Source organism: Lycorma delicatula, chromosome 2 (assembly GCF_047948215.1).
Source record: "Lycorma delicatula isolate Av1 chromosome 2, ASM4794821v1, whole genome shotgun sequence".
NCBI lineage: Eukaryota > Metazoa > Arthropoda > Insecta > Hemiptera > Fulgoridae > Lycorma > Lycorma delicatula.
Genome location: NC_134456.1, coordinates 108,659,829 through 108,683,629, shown reverse-complemented (window position 1 = coordinate 108,683,629; position 23,801 = coordinate 108,659,829). Strand labels below are relative to the sequence as shown.

At 30.5% G+C, this 23,801-nt stretch overlaps 1 protein-coding gene across 1 annotated transcript in view; it reads right to left on the bottom strand.

Annotated features, from left to right (window-relative positions):
• The window catches only part of Rab3GAP1 (RAB3 GTPase activating protein subunit 1), a 390,063-nt gene that overhangs the window by 361,340 nt on the left and 4,922 nt on the right, over positions 1–23,801 (bottom strand). Inside the window, exons 2-8 of the mRNA XM_075355981.1 lie at positions 22,713–23,022; positions 20,783–20,919; positions 19,509–19,719; positions 17,601–17,830; positions 9,075–9,262; positions 7,509–7,562; positions 5,158–5,339 (exon numbers count right to left, since the gene is read on the bottom strand). Of these exons, the coding sequence (XP_075212096.1) occupies positions 5,158–5,339; positions 7,509–7,562; positions 9,075–9,262; positions 17,601–17,830; positions 19,509–19,719; positions 20,783–20,919; positions 22,713–23,022 (1,312 nt within the window). The remainder of the gene's footprint in view (positions 1–5,157; positions 5,340–7,508; positions 7,563–9,074; positions 9,263–17,600; positions 17,831–19,508; positions 19,720–20,782; positions 20,920–22,712; positions 23,023–23,801) is intronic.

The following is a 23,801-nucleotide window of genomic DNA, read 5'->3' as shown; positions in this document are numbered from 1 at the left end:
AAGAAATTATCAAAAATCTGTTCTGAAAGTAATATAAGGTACACAGTAACATTAAAAAGAAAAAAAATAGCTTTAAAGACTCTCATATCCATAAAAAGGTCTTTTTTATTATTTGACAACCACCACATGAGTTTATGACTTTTGTGTAGGAATGTAACATGAAATATTCATAGCACATGAAAAATTCCAAAACTGTAGGTAATTTAAAACTAGAGCTTACAAATAAAAAACAAAGATACTACCACTCTGCCAAAGGGGTTGGCAAATTTCAGTGCAAGTTTCATAAGATACACTTTTATAACATATTTACCACATTTATTTTAGCAACTAAAGGCTAACAGCTTTAGTAAAGTGAAGTGTGTGAAAGTCAATCCTGACCACAGTTTGGATCCAGAATCATTTATATAAAAGTCTGTACAAGAAACATACCACTTCACCAGGTGGTAGATGGAATGATGACAAATATAAATATTCCAAAGTTATCTGGCTATCACTTGTAAAAGAATACTAAGTAGTATTGGTTCACTGACGGACTCACAGATCATTAAATCATTTACTAAAGTCAACTTTTATGATTTATTTGCAAATAAAAAGTTAACTGAGAATTGAACAAAAAATAAATAAAAATCAATGAGACAGATTTACATACAGTCAGGATGTCAAGCATGATGTTATAATTTCAATAAACAGTCTTAAAATTTTGTACACATACATACATGTGATATTTATGTATATGATTGGAATACCTTTCTCATAAGAAAGGATCAAACAAAAATTGTATAGCCAACCAATTAATTGGCCATAAACAACTTCTTCATGGCACAGTATATTATGCGTGACAACTCGAATTACATAAAACAAAATGTAAATGTAAAAGAATAATTATTTATTCAACTATATGTGTAACTGATGGTATATTTTTAATCACAAAAAACTAAAATATTAAATTTTTTATCTTTATTTATAAAGTACTAAGATTATTCTCAAATAAAAATCCACACAGTTCTAATATTGATAAAAACTGTAATGAATTATTATTAGTAATTCTGTAAGGTACAATTTAATTTATTTTTTACTTCAACAATGAAATTTACTTCTTTTTTAACTGTTAAAACAATTTGACAAACATCTGTTTAAAAAGACAATAATTATGTCATTATATACAATCTATACAATGCAAAAATCTTTTCAAAGAAAAAAATCATACAGGTTCAATCAAAACAAATGTTGTTAAGATCAAAATATTACACACAATAGCTAGAATTAGTAGTAAAAAAATAAAACAAATGTGTAAATTTCAGTAATTTTGAGAAGCACTCATAGAATGATTTATTTTATAAAGAAAATGATAATAGAAAAAAATCCTCTTTGTTAAGATATCGACTCAATATTAAGCAAACGGTATTGATTAAGCTATTATCAAATAGTTAAAATTCACATTTCTCAAAAAAATGTTCATTAAAAATAAGTCATTAAATCACTCAATAAAGAAGTCAACTAAATAGTGTACTTGGTTAGAGAACAAAAGAAAATTTTTAATATTTTATAAGAGTACACTAATGAACTTAGAGGTGGGTGGGATTGTTAGGGATTGAAGAGGAAGGTGTTCTTGCAATTTGAAAAAATTAATAATTTCTAAAGTCATTAATCTGAACTGGTATACAAATAATATTCTGTAGACAGAGTAATTTACTGTGAATACCAAAAACATGAACTCACATTGCATTAACTGTGTACCTAAAATTAGACAGATATTTTGTTTATTAATTTACACGTAATGCAACAAAACTTTCTTTTGAATATCATGTGTTATCATTTTACTATTTTTATTAAGTCAATTTTTACCTTTCTGATGTTAGCTGTTTCTATAGTACTTTTATAAAATAATATTTTCCTGACTATTCTTTAGAGAAATAAAATTAAATAGAAATTTGAAATTAAATTAAAAAAATACCTGAAGGTGCTGAAGTGTTTCTTATCTTAATTAAAATTTATCTTTTTTTAAAATAAAACAGAAATTCTAAAAATGCAATTTATTTTTACAAAAAGAGGCTATATACAAAAACAATCTAACTTGATAGCTGAATAATTTTAAACAAAACCTAACTATTTTTACAATTATCTAATTTCATTGAAGAGCACATATTTTAACAAACACACAAAGTATTAACAAATGAACCAAATGTTACTTATACAAATAAATCAATTTTTTTAAATATTAATCCTAGTAAAATGTCCTCATATTTTTATCTAGATTCACAGATTCAAAATACATTTTATTTGAATAGATATTCAGAACACACTTACACACATGTGCACACTTCAACTGCATAAATGTCCATGCATCTACTCGTATATGTGTATACACACACACCAAGATAAGAATTGTTGTCATCAACTGTAAGTCAGAAAATGCTGTAACAAAGATTCATGTCTAATACAAATTTACAAAGTTGCATATCTGACTTGTGCTATTCTTTTAAATACTTTTCTCAATATATTTTATGTGGTTGTATAATCTGCTCCATTGTACTGACATTTTGTTAAGTTCCTCTTCAGTTAAGGATGTTATATCTGCCATTTTAATTTATATTTATTTAAACTGTAAATACTTTCTCTGAACTCCATCTCATTTCTATGGGATCAGGATCAGGATGATAAAGAAAAATTCAGGGGTTAGTATAGTCTTCATGTCCATAACTTAAAAATAAATCATCAATCCTTTTTCTCTTTTCTGTATTTCCTCTGATACCAATAATATTGTAGAGCACACAGCTTTTTTGCTGTAGTAGTCAATTTTATGACCTAACTATTTATCATATCATATTTTAAAGATTTATTTGTTAGTAATTGAATTGTTTGTACAAAATGTTATGATATGAAGTAATATCAAGGATTAATAATGATAAGTAGATGGTAAATTTGGGCCAGGTTTACCATTTAACCAGTTAATGTAATTACATGAATTCATATCTCATATCACTATGATGATCTCCTTTTTACCAGATTTAAACATGAAAAAAACATTATTAATAGATCCTTTCTCAAACAGCTGCAGGAAATAATTAATCTTAAATCTTTTGAAACTGTTTTTTTATTCAATTTTTTGGAATCTTCGAAATCAATCCAGGATCCTAAAAGTAGTACAGCAATTCTAATAATGCATTATGGACTGTTCTTCATTATAACAAAATTCATAAATTGTTTTAAAATTTTAACTTGTATTTTAACATCATTTTACATTAATAATTTCCTGTTTCCTTCAGTGTTCATCTACCTGAAATACAGTTTATAAATAATTTTCATAAGTGACTTATCACTTATATTGAAATTAATTCCATTTCCTTACAATTTTTACATAAATCTTTAATATACTATTTTGTCATATAAGTAACAATAAACCACTCAAGTAAATGCTGTTTATTAATTGTATTAGGGCATTCACATCAAACGAATCTACTATGCATACAGATATGAAAGCTAGGTTTCAGTAGCAAATCATAGATGATATATTCTTTCAAGGAGTCATGATTCTGGTCTACAGATGTTCTCTCTTTTGAAATTCATAATGCTGTTCGTTTAGCAATTTTATTTTTATATATTTTATAATATTTTCTTTCACCTCACATTAGGAAGGAATTGTATGACTTTCAATTTTTTACAGAAAATAAGTGTAAACAATAATTAATATTTATCTAGTCTGGTTACGAAGAATAAACACATTTTTTGCATAACTTGGGCACTATACAACATTAAAAAAATATTGAAATTTATATAAAGTAAAAACCTTTCATTTCATAATTAGACTAAAACAATAAAAATTATTGTCTGGTTATAAATGTTATTACGTATTTGAACAAAAAAATAATCAGTAGCAAACAACAAATGTTAAAGAAATAATGTAATAGTGGAAGTGTACAGTAATAGCTTTAATAATAGCAATAAACAATAATAGAGTAATAAATTGTTAATAATTTAAAAAATACTTAATAAAAATCAATCAAACTAGAGGAATATAAAGAAATGAAGCTATTGTAGTCATACCAGTTGTAAATACAAGACCTAAATGACTTATCAAGCTGATTTATAGTCACACAGACAAGTAATCATCTAATTAATAATAATTCTTAAAAGAAGGAGCAATTGTAATTTATCTAAAGACTCATTACAATTAGTTTTTATGATTAAACTAACATTTTAGTAGAAAAAATTGTAATGAATTTCAGTACAAATAAGTAAGTAGTCTGCTCATAAAAGTTACATACTTTCTAACAGCTAAACAAAAAATACTTATTCTACATAATGAATTATTTTTTAAAACTCCAAAAGTGTTTTGCAAGGAGTGAAAAAATATATTACACAAGTCACATGAAAAATGTTTTTCAATATACAGAAAGAACTCAAAATGAGTAATAGTTGTTTGTGTCCTTGGAGCTGTAATACTACAGCCTCCCAACTTTTTTTTCAATACTTTAATACAAATTTTTGAAAAGTATATGTTCATAGAATATTGCTATGATCAGCAGAACTGTCCATCACATCCATAGAACAGATACTAAACTAATGGAACAACTTATAAATGCATATATCCGGTGCATATTACTAACTCAATAACCTCATGGTTATTTTAAATATGTATAATCACAAAAAATTTATATTGGTCTTATGGAAAATAAATCTATTCCTAAAAAAAGTAGCCAGTTAGTCATGAGAATGCCACATAAAAGTGGTGTTATTAGATTTCTTTTAACTTCTAGTATATTTTTAAGACAAGAAAGTTAACAGTGTACCAATATATCCAATATAAGAAATAAAATGAGTGAGATGCTCAAAAAAGAAAATTACATAATTACAGAATCACAATGTCTTGAGCAGCTGCAAACATCGAGGTGCACATCTGATAACATTCCTTTTGATATGTACATCATATGTGGATTTCTAAATTTTTAAAAAGTCAACTAACTTCATTTTTTATAGACAACTAAAAGCGATCGAATAAAAGTGACGAATAAACGTGATCTAAATGTAACATATATAATATTAAAAACTTTAACGCTATAAAAACATGCACAACAAATATTACAGTTAAGATTGTCAAGCTAATTATAATGCTCATTTTTAAAATTCATATTTAGAAAAAAGATAGTTGTTGCTTACCCAGGTATAGGAATCCCTTGATCCCATCGATATCGCAATTCTTGACAGAATTCATACCAGAGATGAGCAGCTGCTTTAACTCCTCCTAAAGTATGAACTGCATGTGCTAACACAACAGCTAATCTCCAAACCAAACCATCAACTGGTGCACTTTTCAAACCAGTCCCAATTAAACTTTCAGCCTAAAAAGAGCACATCTATCATCTTCACAGTTTTGTCAATTAAAAGGTGTGAAAAATTGTTCTACCTTTTAATTATATTAAATTTAATATAATTCAATTGTAAATATTTTTTACAATAAAAAATTAATCAGCAGTTCCTTCCACTATTTTATAAGCACAGAAAGCACTAGAAAAAAAATATTTTTGCTGGTAAGCAAACAACTAATTGCTAAATTATAAAATTTTATTCAAGACCAAACAAGCTACTGCAAAAGACGAGTAAAATAAAAAAACCAAAAATGATCAAAAAAACAAATACCTTAGAAATAAACTATAAATTACAATGAACACTATATTAAGTGATCATGGTTAACATCTATCTTATTGTTATCACAAGATATGGTACTGTAAAAATTACACTAATACTCTACTGGTAGTCTACTTACACTATAATTCTTAAAATAATACAATAAAATAATAATATAAAAAAATATATATACAAAGTTTCAGAAAATATCCAAACATTTTTAATTGTGTGCCAACAGAGATATTTAGTGACAAGCAGTTGGCAGCAATGTGTACTCCATAACCTCCTCTTTAACCACATGATTTTGGATTGTTGATATCTCATTTAGTTTTCATGTTATTATTATTTGAGTGCAACATGTTAGTACTGATTTTTGTAATGTGCGATTTTTTGTAATTGAACTTTTGTCTCAATGTCGTGGCCGTAAACCCACCTTTTGTCTCCCATTATAATATTTTGCATGAATGTTTCATCATCACTGGCTTGTTCAAGAAGTTGCCAACAAACATCCACTCGATGTTCTTTCTGCTGTTCGATCAAACAAGACACTCGGTCAAACAAGGAATAAACCTTGCTACAACTCTATGCATGTTCAATTTTTCAATGTAATTGTCATGGCATGATCCAATCAAGGTGTTAATTTCTTCTTCAACTTCTCTGACAGTCAATTGGCAATTTGCACACACCAGACTACTGATTTTCTGAACGTGGGTGTCATCACTTGAAGTCAAAGGCCTTCCTGGTCAAAGGTCATCATCGATTGATTGACGACCACTTTTAAATCATGAAAACCATTTGTAACATTGCGTACAACCCAGAGCATCATCTGCATAAGCTTGATTCGAAAGTTATAACGTTTCTGTGGAAGATTTCCCCAGCTTCACGTAAAATTTTACATTGTATGGTCCTGAAAATTGCACATTACAAAAATTGCTACAAACACTTTTAAGAGCGTTGCACTCAAATAACAATAACATGAAAACTAAACAAGATATCAACAATCCAAGATGTGGTTACAGAGGAGGTTATGTGGAACACAATGCTGCCAACCACACATCACTAAATATCTCCTTTGGTGCGTAATTAAAAATGCTTGATTATTTTCTGAACAGGCTTCGTACATTTATAGTAAAATTTATCCATTAAATAAAGAATTAAATCATTGTCTCTGAAGTTGTTATTTTTATCTAAAACAATAAGAATATTGTAATTTTTTTAGACCAGCTTAGAACAACTGGATGATAGTCTTTAAAGTAACAGGTTTGTAAAGGAATTAAAGCTGCAATAATCATAAAGCTTGCTTTATACTTTTATGGTATAAAGAAAATGTTCAATTTATTGCGCACTCAAAACTTCTTTCTCTATTTGAATCATTTTCTTTAAACATAGCAACTATTGCCTCACTATTTTTGAAAAATTTAGACAGATGTTTTAGATGCTCAAAATGTTTACAAAAGTATCGTCTTCAGATCTGGTGTTGTCATCTTCAGTGATTTTCTCATTTTTTTATACTCCAAATGATACATTTTAATATAATGTTTCATGAACACATGTACATAGAGTTCACATAAAACTAAACACATGTGCTATGCTAAGAAAAATCAAGTAATCTTACCAAGGAGAAATGAATTTTTATTAATCAACATAAGTCCAGTTAACTATCCAAAAGATAGATAATGAACAACAGCTGTAAATAATATCTTGTAATAGTACAAGATGTAAATGAGTATATAATTATAAAATCACAATAGGAAATACTATAATTATATAAAAAAATAAAGAAATTTCTATATAGAATTAGAGACCTACAAACAATAATAAAAAAAATCACTTAATTCACACTATAACATTTCACAATAAAAGTAAAATGTAAAAATACTCACAGTGTTTGGTTCTCTGCTAATTGTATTGCCTATTGTTTCAGGATAAGGACTCCTCTGTAACAAATAAATAAGTATATATTAAAACGATGGGAAAGATAGAACAGAATAAATATTACAATAGATTAACTTAAAAAGAAAAACCTTGTTTTTAACATGCAATATGTCTGGAGGAAATTTACCAATTTAGTACAATCTCAGGGTAAATTTACAAATATATCTTAAGAAGAAAAATAAGATAAGTAGAGTGATAGAAATTATCAGCGATTAAAACTAACCATTTAAAAGCTGATATATGACATTGCATTAGCTAAGATATATTTTATCAACTGAAAAATTTTGATCACCTAGGAAATAATTGAATATTGAACAAATTATATTGATAACAAATCAAAACAACAGTAGGTTAGCCAGAAGAATATAATAAATTGCAATAAAAGTAAATATATATATATATAAAATACACATGGTTTACATTCAAATCATGTAATCTAAAGTTAAAATCAAAATGTTTGCCTCTAATTTTAAACAAATGTAACCGACGAACAGTCCAATTTTTAATAGCTTCCATAGTCCCAGTCTGTTACTACTATGACACATAAATTAACAAGTATCACATAAAATTTTTTATTTTTGTTTCTTACAAAAATTAAAAAACATTTATACCTATCAAAATATTAAAAAAAACAAAGTATTAAAAAAAATAAACATATTTTTTTCTAAAATGGAATATACGTAACAATATTAATAATTAATAGTAAAAAATTTAAAACTCTCTTGATCTAATTTAAAATTTTTAATACTCTTGAAATATTACAGATAAAAAACAGTAATGAAAGTACAATAAACAACTTAAATTTAAACATGATAATCAAATAAGGGAAATGGAAACTTTCAATTTAATTGTTCATTTAAGTTTAAAATATGTTCAAATAAACAGTATAAAAAAATATAGTTCTAACCGCCAACAGTTTTCAATGCTACAAAGTAAATTTAAGAAATAATAATTTCCAACAAACTGGAACACTAAATAATCCTTAAATACAAAACATTTGACAAAATATTAAACAGGGAAATGTAATACAAAACAAACACTATCAAATAAAAACCTGAACAATATAACTAATGAGTCCAGATGCAATTATAAATTCAGCTCTAATAATCTGATGGTTCTACACCATAAAAAAGGTAGTGGCAGAGAATAATAGATTAATGGATGTCTATTAATCTTGATGGATATCAATGGATGATTAATTATCCATTAATTTCCATCTTTATTGTTTCCTTATTCATAAAACCATTAATGAAATGACTACTCTCATTAATCATTTTTTATCCTTTCTTTACCTTTTGCCAACTATAAAAAAGCAATTATTTTGTTTAAGTGGCAGAAAATCTATCAAAATAAAAAATTACACTGCCATTACAACTGACAGGTATAAAAATGTCACCAGCATATATAGGTTGTGTAAACAATTGGATAAAAGCAAAACAAAAAAGTCACAAATTGGCTGTGAATTGGATTTCTAAAAGAAAAATGAAAAAGAATGATGCCATAAAATAACTTACTGGACGTTCATTAACAGTATCAGCATCAGGAAAAAGGAAATAAAGAATTGGCATAAGTAATTCATTTGATATTGGACCTTGCTTAGATTTATCTTTTCTTTTTGAAGCTTTACTCTGTTCTAAAACTTTTGATATTGATGGAACTTTTGATTCAGTTAATATACTTAAAGATGACGGAATATCCAACTCTGAAAAAAAATTAAAAATAATTATAAATTTTTTTTTTTTTATCAACCCATTACAAATTATTACATTATTCTATATTAACATAAAATAATACATTATAAAAATAAAAAATTATACATATTTAACTTAGCAAAATCAATTATTTTGTTATTGTATTTGTCCATATTCCCCTCTGTACTAATTATGTCAAAGACAAACATATAGAACAGTTTACTGCCAAGAGTACAGAATTCAATAATGCTTCTTACCTTATGCTTATTGTTATTTCATAAAAGCACTTTCGAGGGTTTCCCTCATCATCAGTTAACAAAACTTTTTCTTTTTAAAAAATCACAGATTAAACTAAAACATTAGAATTGTAAACATATAAAAATATGTAGTCATAAAAATTAAAAAAAAAAAATTTTATTATATGACTAGCCACTCATACGGTACTGTACTGGAGTGTTCAAATTAATTTAGAATCAGACGAAAAGTTTTCAGCAATGTCTTTAGATAATGTAGTAGTAAATGAGATTTGAATATTTTTATGTTTTTCAAAATCACAACAGGTAGTAGAGTAAATTCATTAGACAAAAGTTGTTATCACAAAGTATTGTGTGTTGACATAACCAAAGAGGTACGTGCCACCAAAGATTAAATTTTTGCAGCCTTTCAGAAAAATCTCAAGATAAAATATCAGCAGGATTGTAAGATGAATTAACGTAATTCCATTTAGCATTAAAGTAAAACTGTTCTACTTCTGAAACTAGATTGGCAATAAATACTTTCTATCTTGATAATTCACTATGAATCTAATGAAGTGCTTTCATATAATCTATAAAATCTTCATAAATGAATTTCATTTATGTAATTACTTGATTAGCTAAACAGGTTAGCAACAAGCAAGTGTAAAATTCCAATCTTGGTAGTGAAATCTGAGTGGTGATACTCTAGATATTGAACAGTGAACGTTGGATGAAATTTCTTAATTGGTAGAGGAAACCCATAGGGTTGGTCTAGTGGTGAACTCATAATCACAAATCAGCTGATTTTGAAGTCAAGAGTTCAAATCCTAGAAAAGGCAGTTACCTTTATACAGATTTGGACACTAGATCATGGATAACGGTGTTCTTTGGTGGCTGGGTTTCAACTGATTACACATTTCAGAAATGGTCGACCTGAGACTGTACTGCATTTACATTCATACATATCATCCTCATTCATTCTCTGAAGTAATACCTTATGATGGTTCTGGAGGCTAAACAGAAAAGAGAAAGAAATTGAAAGAGGTAATTTTGATTCATGTACAACTAAATAACCCTTTAATGATGTATCAGCAAAGCCATGTTTTTGAAAAGAAGTGATAGTAATATTTTTCTTAATTGCTGTATAAATACTATTATTGTTAACTGAACTTAAATGAGTATATATATATATATATCTGCATTGTGATAATAGACTACCAGATAAGATGTCATCCCAATGGCATTTAATTTGATACAATTGTTGCATGAAGTGTTTATGTACAAATACTACTGGTCCAATCAAAGCCAAAGGATCATAAAAACCAGCAATAATATATAAACAATTTCTCTTAGTGAATATATTATCTTTTTGTTTAGTAAATTGGAAACTCCGTCAGTCTGAGCTGTTAATTCCATAATATACCTAAAGTGCGTACATTCTTATCTTTATTCGATAAAATGTTACATTTATCACTTGATAGGATTATATTTGGAACATTAGTGTACCATTTATGTAATGGAAATCCAAACTGATTTAATAAATAAGTTATTTCTGACTTAAAGCCCTTTAATACATTTAAATTGTCACATCATGTTATGAGGTCATCAACATAGAAATAATTTAATATAGTTTAACAGGCAAATGAAAAATGATCTTAATTATCCTTTGCAATCTGAATAAAAAACCTAGTAGCTAGGAAATATCCACTATTTGTACCATAAAGCACAGTTCTCAATGCAGAATGTTTTAATCCTTTGTCAGCAGAATCTTGCCATAAGATACTTTGTAGATTACTGTCTTCTGATTTACATGATTTACATTTCTGAGTTACATGAGAGTGTAACAATGAACCTTCTATGTTCATTTTGACAAGCATTTTTTAAAAAATTCAACTTCCCAGAACCTTTCATTGAAAGGTGAACAATTATGCTTTCGAGTAAGAATGTTGAAGTTGGTTGTTAATGGGTAGGTTTCCATCCAGTATGTAACCTATATTCTTGTATTATTGGATACGGATAACTGTATATTAATTTATTCGGTTTCATGAGATCAAAATAAAACTGAGCACCAATTAAAATATCATTTTCAAATGGAATGTTGAAACTTGGATCAGCTAGAAATAAATTCTTGGGTAGGTTAAAATGACTTATGTCAAAGGACTCAAATGGTAAGTTTTGTAATACAGCACATTGATGTTAAAATTGTAGTTTTCAGAATGACATTTTAATGTAAGATTAACACTATATTCAGACTGCCAAAAAATTGTTAATATTTGATATTGGGAGATATTGATGACAAATCTTTGTATTCTAGTTACAAATGATTTTATTACCATACGTTTCCCTTTAAGTGTCAATAAGCGCAAATGTATATTTCTTCAATCAGTAGTCATGTTTATAATAATAGTTACCTTTAAGACAGGTGTAATAAGCGAGCATGATAAGGTAAAGATTAGTTTTATAGTTATATGTAGATGTAATACAGATGTGAAGCTGTAAAACAGTTCACTATAAAACACTCAAGAGTTGATTCCAGTTTATGGTAGATTATTGTTGACTATTTCATTGACTAGCCAACAGGGCCAATATTCAATGTGCAAATCTTGCCTCTAAGTATGTTGCACAGCTAATCCATTACACCAAAGAGGTGCCGGATTCATGAAATAAATGTATAAATATTCATATACAAGAGGTGGATCAAAAAATAAGTTACAGCCTTGCGGTGTTCTTAAACTGAAAGGGATATATCAATGTCTTGTGGTGGCAGCACCGATTGTGTTGTTATTTTCACGCTCCCCCAACAGCAATACTGCATGACATTCAATATGTCTGTAGTGTCGTTGTCAATATGGTGTGTCCTCTAGAGGTTTCATCCAGCATACAAATGCATTCAATTGTAAAAATTACAATTGTTATGAAATTCATCGCCAAATTATTGAGGTGTATGGGGAGAATGTAATGCCATGCCCCATAATCACAAAATGGTGCCAAATGTTCAGAAATAGAAGAACAAATGTGAGTGACGAACTGCGTGCTGGACGTCCTTCAACTGCAAACACGACGGGTAACGCGGAACATGTGAATGAAATGATCTTAAGTAACCAACGCATTAAAATTAGAGAGATTACAAGTGAACTTAACATCAGTTATGGTAATGTGTTTGTGATTATTCACGATCAGCTTGGTTACCGTAAGATGTGTGCACGATGAGAGCCACATCTGTTGACTGACAATCACAAACATCAACGCTTTGTGTCTGTTCTTTCTTTTCTTCAATGTTATTCCAGGACTGGTCCACAGTTTTGAAACAAATCATCACAGGGGATGAGAGTTGAGTGCTTCATTACACTTCAAAGATTAAATGAGCATCATTGAATGGAGACACAAAAATTCACCACAGCCAAAAAAAGTGAAAATATCCCTACATGTTTGAATAGTTATGCTGACAGTCTTTTTCGATTCTGAGGGAGTTGTTTACAGTGAATTTATGCCCTGAAGAAAAACAATCAATGCCAAATCTTAGTGTGAGACTAAAACAATTGCATAAAGCCATTAAAGACCGAAGACTCAGAAGATTGAGCGATGGGGTCGTTTTTCTTCATGACAACGCTACTTCTCATTCAATTCATGTGACAAAGGAATTACTGCAAAAATTCAAGTGGGAAGTGTGGTCTCATCTGCCTTAGAGCCCTAATCTAGCACCCTGCTACTACCACCTGTATGGTCCTCTCAAGCGAGACCTGGGAGGAGAACGTTTCATTAATGATGATGAACGGAAACGATCATTAATGGTTGAAAAAAATTGGATGAAATTTTTATGAGAGTGGAATTGAAAATCTTGTCAAAAGGTATGAGAAGGGTTTAGAAAAATTTGGTAATTATGTTAAAAACTAGATAAAAATATGAGTTTTTTGTTCAATAAGAAAAAAAATTGTCTTATAAATATGTGTTTGTTTCATAGAGGAGATGTAACTTACTTTCTGATCGTCCCTCGTAATTAGATAATGCTTTATTTTAATATTCAGATCATTGTCTCATATTATTATTGAATTGTAGATGCATTACACAAATATTTAACTTGAATGTTCATATTAAGTTTATGTTGATTCAAAAAATACAATTTTTCAACCAACTAAACAAGTTTTTAATGTAAAGAGGATGAAGCAATTTAAGTATAAGAAACCAATCTTTTTTATGTTGGAGAATGGAAAATCACTAACAGACACCACCCACCCACACAGATGGTAGTATCAGGCTCTCACCGACTAAAACCCCTCCCCCTCAAAATCACGTGAAGACCAGAACCACCATAAGCATAAAATAGTCTCTGGTGGAAATCACAGTATTGCTTGTCAGAAAGGGGATGAGAAGGAACACAGCGGAGCCCATGGGGACCAACACACACATACACCTGCATCTGAGCCTAAATCACCCTCGTCTAACCTAACTTAATATAGCCTTCCTTTTTTTCCTGTTTAGCCTCCAGGAATTACCAGCAGGTATTACTAAGATGATATATATGAGTGTAAGTGAAATGTCTTGTACAGTCTCAGGTTGACCATTGTGTGGTTTAACTAAAACCCAACCATCAAAGAACACCGGTATCCACGATCTAGTATTCAAATCCGTATAAAAATAACTGCCTTTACTAAGACTTGAACACTGGAACTCTCGACTTCCAAATCAGCTGATTTGCAAAGACGTATTCACCACTAGACCAACCCGGTGGATAACCTAATATATATAGCCTAATCTAATCTAAATGACGCAGATGGATGCTCCCACCCCTGCAGGCTGGTCCCCATCCAACTTCCCTGCAGTGACCAGTGACGCTCCTCACCATCTCAGAGACCACATTCCATCTCTCGACACTAGTAAGCATGATGATTATGTTCGTGTCTAGCAAGCCTGTTACTGCCAGACACCATGCCCTTGGATTCATCCACCTATCACACACAAAGATCACATGTTCTACATCATCAAAGGCCCCACAATATAGGCACAAATTATCCTCACTGGGTTCTCTGGTGTACAGGTACAACCTGAACCAGCAATAACCTGATAGGAACTGAGTAATGGAATTGTTTACCCTTTCCAAATCTCCTACTAACTGATGGTCCAATTACCCTGTATGTCCATCTTCCCTTGTCTAATTCATCCCATCTGGTCTGCCACCTGTCTAGCAGAACACCATAAAAAAACTTCCTATCCTCCACATGGTAACAGTCATACCTAAATCATGCTAACAAGTCTATTGATGACGTACTGGAGATAACAAATGCCACCTCAAAGAAGACAGTTCTGTAGCCCAAGCAGACTCGCACAGATATCCTTCTCTAAACCTGCTCAAGGAATAGTCTGTTATGATGTGTGTTCAGGGCTCTTAACAGGTAGGTACCCCATACAGCTGGATTAAGTTCACAGCACTGGAGTACATGCGCCGTTTTGAGGATCTGTGCCCTGTTCACGTTTCTGAGAAGTGTGCTCAGCACAGTCACTGTCCTATCTGCTTTAACCACGGTTTCAATCATATGTCTCTTGTCCAGCCATATCCCAAGATACTTCACTGAAGTACTGAAAATTACAGACACTTTGTACTCAAAAGGCAATGTGCCCCAGTCTCCGCTTTCTGGCCATGACCAACATCTTAGTCTTCTCCAGGGCCAGTTCCAGTCCTTTATCAAGTAGCCAGCCTCTTACTATGATGGCTTCATTGTCCCTGTCCATCAAATTCCACTTAATCCAGATTGTGATGGACAGTGGCAACCCACTATTAGAACCAAGCTATCGATGAATGCGACTGGAACAATATCCTCAGGAAACGTTAACCTCAGAACTCCATCATAGACAACAATTCTACAATAAGGATGACAGCACAAATCCCTGTGCCAGACCCTGATTGACTGTAAACATGGTTCTGCCATGTGGCAGAGATGAAGCACCCTCCTCAAATAGGCGTCAACACCTTTATCTTCAAGCAACTCAGAGATCAATGACCATAACAAACAATTGAAGGTGTTACTGATGTCAAAGATGAGTGCTGGGACATTCCTTCTGTCTCAATCCAGCAATCACACAGTTTGCCGCATTCATTACCTTGTTGACAGTGTCAATCATCAAGATTTTTGTCTATAAACTGTACTGGTGGGGATTTAGGCCACCATTTCCAGCAATGCTGACAGTGAGCCGCACTACCAGCATCTTCTCGAAAAGTTTCATAAAGACATTAATCAAACAAAGCGGCTAATAGGCAGAACGGACATCAACAGGGTGTCCTTCCTGAGCAGCGCAACTATGGCATTTTCCAATCTACTGGCATGTACTCATTTACCAGGATGTAGGTGAATGCATCTAAGATCTTAAATGGGGCTGTGTCAACCAAAATTCTGACTAACTCAACTGGAAGCCTGTCAGGTCCTGGACTGACAGTCCAGTCCCGGTCTTCATCTTCCAAGTAGCGGCAAGCAGTACCTTCAAGGAGAACTGATGGATGTTGTCAACAATAATATCCTCCCTTCTAGTCATCACCTTCTGGGAAGAGTGCAGTTACACATCAGTAAGGACTGGTAGCTTCCACCCGAATTTCTTTGCAATCAGGTATCCATCACTCCCAGACGTCTACATCATTCTCTTTGCCCAGATGTCCCAACAGTCCCTCTTCAACTTCATGATGGCCAAGTTATACTTCCTCCTGGATTCAATTAAATAAATACTCGCCAGTTCTCTCTGATCCAGGTCTATCCCACGATTTAGGGTCTGGAACCGCCTTTGTGCTAACCAGCAAGCACTCCTCAGTTCATAAAAGTTCAGCTAACCATCAGTAGACCCGCTTGGTCCGAGAGTTGGTACCCTGACAACTCCTGTAGCCTTATAGATCTCTGTGACCGCCTCTACAAGAACATCTGGCTTCATCTCATCCTCCTTGTCTAACCTTTTTTATTATTAACGAGGTGGAGGAACCCCATTTACAGGTAACTAGGCAGTCGGGCACGCTAACAGGTTCTGCAAGATTTATGAAGTGCGTATATGTACCTGTGCACTACCGACTAAATCTCCATCCCTCCTGGAAACCACTAAGATGGCATTATATTTCAGGAGGGGGGATAAAATGCCCACATACACAATCAGACACCAACAATAAAGTAGCACCAAACATGCACAAACCCCAAGAACAACACACAGGGTGAGCATTAGCAGATGAATAACATTAACTGCCCTACATCAACCCAGTCAAAGCCCTTAACACCACTGGTACATAGCAACAGTATACTCGTCTCAACTACACAGATGGCAGCATTCTTCCATGCATTGTTAAATCCTACCCTCGATTACAGAGATGTTGGGTTTGGACACCAAGACCAGGTTTACATCTTTCTTGGAGGCCACCTCTCAACAGTGTTCCTTGACTTTTGACATATAGCTCTGGTTGCAATTAATCTGTAGGATCTTCATTTCCAATGCTTACAGACCTTGCTACCTAACCTTTTTTTTAACCTTCAGAACCACCATTAGGTTTTACTTTAGAGGATGAGATGAATGACACAAGTAGTGTGTGAAAATGCCATGCCTGACCGGGATTCGAACCTGGGACCTCCAGATGAAAGGCCTAGACGCTACCACTCATGCCATGGAGGCTGGCTGGCTTCCTACTTAACCTGTGTCCTTCCGCACCACACCACACAAGGCACACATTGGCTGACAGGGACACAGCTCTCTCCTATGCCACAAATGAAACACATTCTGAAGTGGTCAGGACCCTGACACTTAACTTAGCCAAAACTGTCCTGGCTCCCAGAACCAGAAACAACACTTCTCCTATCTCATGACAACCCAGCCAATCTGAATTCTAGACTTCTCAGTAATGGTTTTAGCTGCTCTGGAAGAAAGAATCACTGAAATGTTCTTAGTATCACTAAAGGCCAGCCTAATCAACAATACCTTAAAACTCTCATCTTATCCAGCTGCCTTAGTGATACTCCCCTTATCTGCCCTCATCAGTAATGGAGTCAACATCCATAATAAATCAATTAGATAAAAAAAAAAAACATATATACTTCCATGATCGAACAATAATCTTAAAATAACAGAAACATTAAAAATATTGATATATTACCTAGATCCTGCTGTACTAAATCACCAAGAATTTCATGCATCGATTTTTGGATTGTACAAAGATGAAGAAATTCAGACATATACTCAGACAATAAACAGGCTGGCTGTTCAGCCATTTTAATTGAAACAAACCATTCTGGAGCCTGTGATGGTTCTAAATCAGTGTAACTTTCACTATCAACAACTACAGATTCAAGAACATCTGGCCAAACAGCATTAAGTATTAATTCACTGCAACAAAAAAAAATTACTGCTTATATTTCACAGAACAATTTTAATAAAAATAAAAAGTAATAAACTAATCAGATTTTATTTTTTTACATATGGCATACCAAATGGTTTTCCCACAATCTAAAAAATCTGAACTCCACTAAACCTTAACAACTCAAACAAAATTTTGATAAAGCAATTAAATAAGAAATACAAAGTTAAACATCAAGTAACATAAATTTCATGCCCAATAACATAAAATGTACAGATAAACTGTAAAATCAAATGTAAAGATAAATATAAAAATTAAAAATTTAATTTTAAGCAGGCACATTAAACAACAAAAAATGTGGATGTAAAATTCATTTTTATGTCATCAGTATATTTGTGAATTCAATTGTATCTATGTTCAATTAAAACTCAGGAACTAGTGGACCAATGTAATTGATTCTTCTACCACTATACTTGCTGAACTTTTTGATTCTCTTACATGAATTCAACTATGTAGAATTAATAAGAGGGCTTCGTTTACATTTTTTAAAGTAATTAGTGTCTTGTTGATTTAATTCTGTTGTCCTTGTCTTTCTTCATTGTGATGAGACACCTAATTATCACACTGTTTGCTAATGACACAAGTTTACTGCTTAGAAAAAGTCCTATTTTATCAATGTTTTACAAAGGATATGCTATGATTACATATATTTTGTGAAACTAAGATGATGAAATTTTCACTTCATCAAAAATTTTTTTTTGCACCCAGCAAAAATGAAAATTTTTCTGGGTGCAGCTCTTTGCATGCTGTTATAATTTTTTAGTTGCTGATGACCTAGCAGTTAAGTCACTAAAAAGTAATTGAAAAATAAACCAAATTAAAAAAAATTATTAATAAAGCAAAGTAAAACAAATTATTTTGAAAAAAACATCATTTGATAAGTATTTGAAAATATATTAAACTAAAGTACATAATTAATATTTCAAACAAGTATGAAGAAAATACATACTTCTTTAATTATATTCTAAAACACATATCAATGTAGAATATCAGTTAATTTAAAATAAGATATCCAATCTAATTTTAAACAAATTGGTGATTGATAATTTAGAAAGCAGTATAATTTATTAAAAATGGCCACAAAACCACAGAAAGGTTCTTTCTTGTAGGTCAGTCAAATTATTACGCTCAACGAAATGAAAATAACTGGTAAGACAGAAAATAATATTACTATTTTCTAGAAATAAGTTACTTTTTTTAACTGAAGTTAACAAATTCAAAACCACTTTTTTCTTTTAATTAAAAATACTTTTAATATTAAAAATTACATTTCAAGCAATAATTTCAAAAGAATTATACAGAATAAACTGTGATATATTTAGAATGATTTAGAAGGCCTGGTTTTAAGTAACATGCAACACACCCATTAACTTACTGTAACAAATATACAGGAAATTCCCTAGATAGGTCCATAGACATCTTAAGTATTAGCAAACTGAAGGTTTCATCCAGGTATAACTTTAAGTAGCTTTTCTATTATGATTAATTTTGAGTATAATTTTTATAAATATTATTCACTAAACTCCTACTAATTCATTTACACATCAATATACACAATGAATAAAACAGTTTCCTACATCTGATTTCTAATGTTTCTAAAATTCCAAAGAAAATTAAAATTTCTAAAAATAGCCAAAATAAATTTACCTGACAGGATCACAGGTGGCACCAAATGGCAGAGTTCCAAAATCTCCAACACCAACTTCACCTTGTAAGAAATCAAAATCAGGAGGTTCTTGCTGCCATATATAATTTGTCCAATCCTTTAAGGTATATGCAAACCTGGCGGATACTCTAACAGGATCGAAATGCAAAGTACTGTTTATACCAAGTCTTGATTTAAATAAATTTAATAACCCTGTGAACCAGGAATAATAAAAATTAGTGCATATTAAATTAAAATGCACTTTTATATATTATATTATTTTGTAATAAACTTTTTACTTCAGTTACAGTTACCATTTTGTTATTACGTTGATACACATTCAGAAGACAATCAATTTGTTCTTTTGAAACAGGAGGTCTTCCAGTAAGTTTTATTTTTATACAGACACTCTGTTTTGAAACTCTTCATTCCAGTCATAGATTGATTTTCTTGTAGGTGATGATTTACAATATTTTGTTCTGAAACGTCGTTGTAAGACAGTAACCGAATTTGTTTTGGCTAATTCGAGCACACAAAAAGCTTTCTCTATTGCAGTGGCAGCCATCTTGCTAACATGACACAACAATCAGTGACATTAGCAATAGAGCAGATATACCAGCATACATTTTACAAAATTCCCTGTAAAATGTATCAGTTACTGTATTCACATACACCAGTTTAATTTTTATAAGCTATCAAAAGTGTATATTTCATCTGTAATCACCCAGTATAACTTTTCTGCCATGAGGAAGGTCTCCACCATGTTCCATTTTCAATCTTCTGAATTTCCAGCTAAACTTTGTTTAGAGAGAGTCCTAGTAGCCCCCAACATACTACTTCTTATGAAGATCTTGGAAAAAATCTAATTCATTCAACCTAAATTAAACTGCAATTTTTATAGCACTTCACTTTATTTTCAGTATAAAATCATATAGTTATTAAAAAAAAGAAGAAAATAAGAAATTGCAATGATCTTAACTAGAAAGAAGCAGTTTTTAAAAAATCAAGTAAATAAACAAAAAGGTTTGCTAACCAAACTTTCAATAATCCTAATACAACGAAAAGATTATAATACTCTTACATTTAAACCTCTTTTTAACAATGAGAGACTTGCCTGCTTTCTCCATCTCATGAATAACAAGATGTGGCAGTGAAATTTAATAAAAAAAATAACTGGGTTTGATAAAGTGAATAAAAATACAAGAGTCTATAACTAATAAAAAACAAAAACAATACATAAATAGATGATGTAGAACTAAAAAAAACAACCAAATACCAGTTAAATGTTTGCAATGAGGAGGAACCCTCTTAAGATGCACCATTTCAAATTCAGCTCTAACACCTCTTCCTTCACAGATGCCCATAAAAAAATTCTGCCATGGTTCTAATACTTGAATAAAAATTGGTACTTCACTGTAATAAAATAAAAATAATTACGACACTATTTTCTATCATTGGTAATTAAATATTATTTTTTCTAATATTTATCAATAAATGAACTGGTTTGGTATTGTAACATTTAAAAGCCTGTAATTGTGTGCTGGAAAAATTTATCTTATTAACAAGTAAATTATTCACCTTCTTTAATAATTATAATTATACTTTACTTTTATCAGTTCATTTTTTTTTTTGAGACGATTTTGGACTATCATGCGTTGACTTACTGTGCTGTTCTTGGAAGAGATTTATATCTATTTGGCTCAATAATTTTTTTTTTTTTTAGCTACTTAAACTATATAAACATTTTTGCTTTGTGTGTCTTTAAGTATGAAAATTTGTCTTTTTTTTTTAATATTGGGTATTCAAAAAACACTTAACCAAAATCACACAGGTCCAGATGTTGTAAAGATGAATGAATACCCTTATAATCAGGAAATAGAACCTAATAAGATCACAAGTGTGATGTTTAAATTACAGAAACTTATTTGAAAGTGTTTATGTTCATATTATTACAAAATTTAAACTCTACTTACAATAATATCAATTTTGAAGAAAATAGGCCAACTATACTGGTCATTCACACATTTCTTCGAACATCTGATTTTTGATGGTGAGTTCAATATGCAACTATTATTATAACAGACTGTTCCTGTGTATAAAGAAATGTGCTTCTACCTGTTGAGTATATATTCAACAGTCATAAATTTACTGATAAGTAAATATGTAAAAAAATTAAAATTTTTTAAACTTGAAAAATATCACTAAATTAAATTAATTTTACAGAATTTAAAAATGTAATAATTTGAAATTAATAAAATCACATAAAATATTACAATTAAAATAGGGTAAAAATTATAGGCATTGGATATAATTAAAATACCCTGATACTGAAATGGTCCAGATAATCTGGATATGCAAATGAATCGGATGCAGATAAACAGAGGGGAGTTACACTGTATTGCTTTTCTAAATTTAAAATCATGACCTCTGCAACTGTGTACTGAATTATGCAATACGTAAAATCCTTTCTTTATGACCTACATTTTACATTTTACCAGTAATAGAACAAATTTTTGTTTTACATTATATATCAAATAAGCTCTACTTCCCAAACAATTTAATTTTAATTAAATAATATTTAATTAAACAAAAAATAATAATAATAATAATAAAATGACTACTAACAATTGCTGAAATAAATGGGAAAACAATAAAATGATTTCCCACTATTTAAAAAAAATGTTATTTATATATGTGGGTGGCAATTTCAATTGTTAAACAATAATTTTTAATAGATATTGAAAAAGTAGTATACAAAAGAAATTAAATTAATGAAGAATAATAATTTATTATCAGATAATCAGTGTTTATTTAACATTAATTTTTTCTAAGATTGTTCATGAAATAAAAGTAAAAAGTACAAATTTGTTCTAAGCAGTTCCAACACAAACTGCTTATAATAAAAATTTGTTTAAAAATTCACTTAAAACATTTCTAAAATCAGTCCTGCTTTTATTCTTCAGCCTTCATGAGGTCTCATTCCTGGTTTTAATCCTGAATTTTGGCTTACAGATATGTTACAAAATCCATAGCTTCTGTTAAATTAGAAAAGGGAACCTAGAGAATTATTCTCTATTTATACAGGTTATTATAACAGGTTTTTTAACACCCTAAGGTGTTGAATAGGCCGCACTTCTTCAAATTCAGAACCTTTTTAGTTTCTGAAGCAATTAAAATTGTAATGTATAAAAACTACATAAACTTACCAATTGCTGTTACTGATGGCAATACAAACTGAACTAAGAAGAATCTTAATTTTGCTTTCACTAGTAACTGAATAAGAACGTGCTGGTGTAAGGACAATGAAATCACGAAGTCCATACCAATGTGTTAACATATGTGGATTCGCAGTATTACCATCAAAAGTAACTGGTATAAAATCATTATTCATAGACATCATATCTTCCAGTGCTTGTAACTTAACAATTTCCACATCTGCATCACCTAATAAATCTTCACTGTCAGTTTCATTTTCTTCTACTTCTAAACTATACCTTGTAATGGAAAATTCAACATCTATAACAAAAGAAAACACCTTATTAATTCTCAACTTTAATACTCAATTTTCCCAGACCCTTTTGGTCTTGTGTAGTTTGTCATACTTTTATGGCTACAATGTTTTCTTGAAAATAATCAACTGAAAGAAGTCAGTAGCACATATTCTACATCAATAATCAAACAATTCATCAACAAGTGTCTCACAAAGAGGTTTACTTCTTGATTGGCTGTAGATATTTTATTTACTTTCCAATATAGTTAAAATTTCACGGTAACACCAAATCACTTAACAAAAAAACATAGGATATCAGAGTTTGTTTTGGGGGCATGTAAATAAGATGGAAATGAAAATTGAAAACTCAAGTTTTCAACACTTTAAGTAATTTTTTTTTTCAGTTCAGTTACCATAAATTAAACAATAAGCTGGAATTACTTAAACTTATAAAGTGAATTTTTCTGTAATTAAAAAATAAAACTAGGAAATGATAACTACAAAATGAAATCCATTATTAGATACAATAATAGTAATGCTTCTTCTTTAGTAATGTGTAATTGTACTTGAAACAAATTTTCATTATTAGAAGAAATCGTTTTCTTTCATACCCTCCAATTTGATATGTTAAGTAGATATGTTCCTTCAAATAGCCCTAGAAAAATTACGCCACAACAGTTAAATCTGGTGATCTTGGTGGCCAAAGGTTTGGTCAATTATTATTCAAAAATAGTACATAATACAGTTAGTGCTATCAGTGTTCTGTATGATGACAGGAATGTGAATCTTCATTAGATTAAAACCT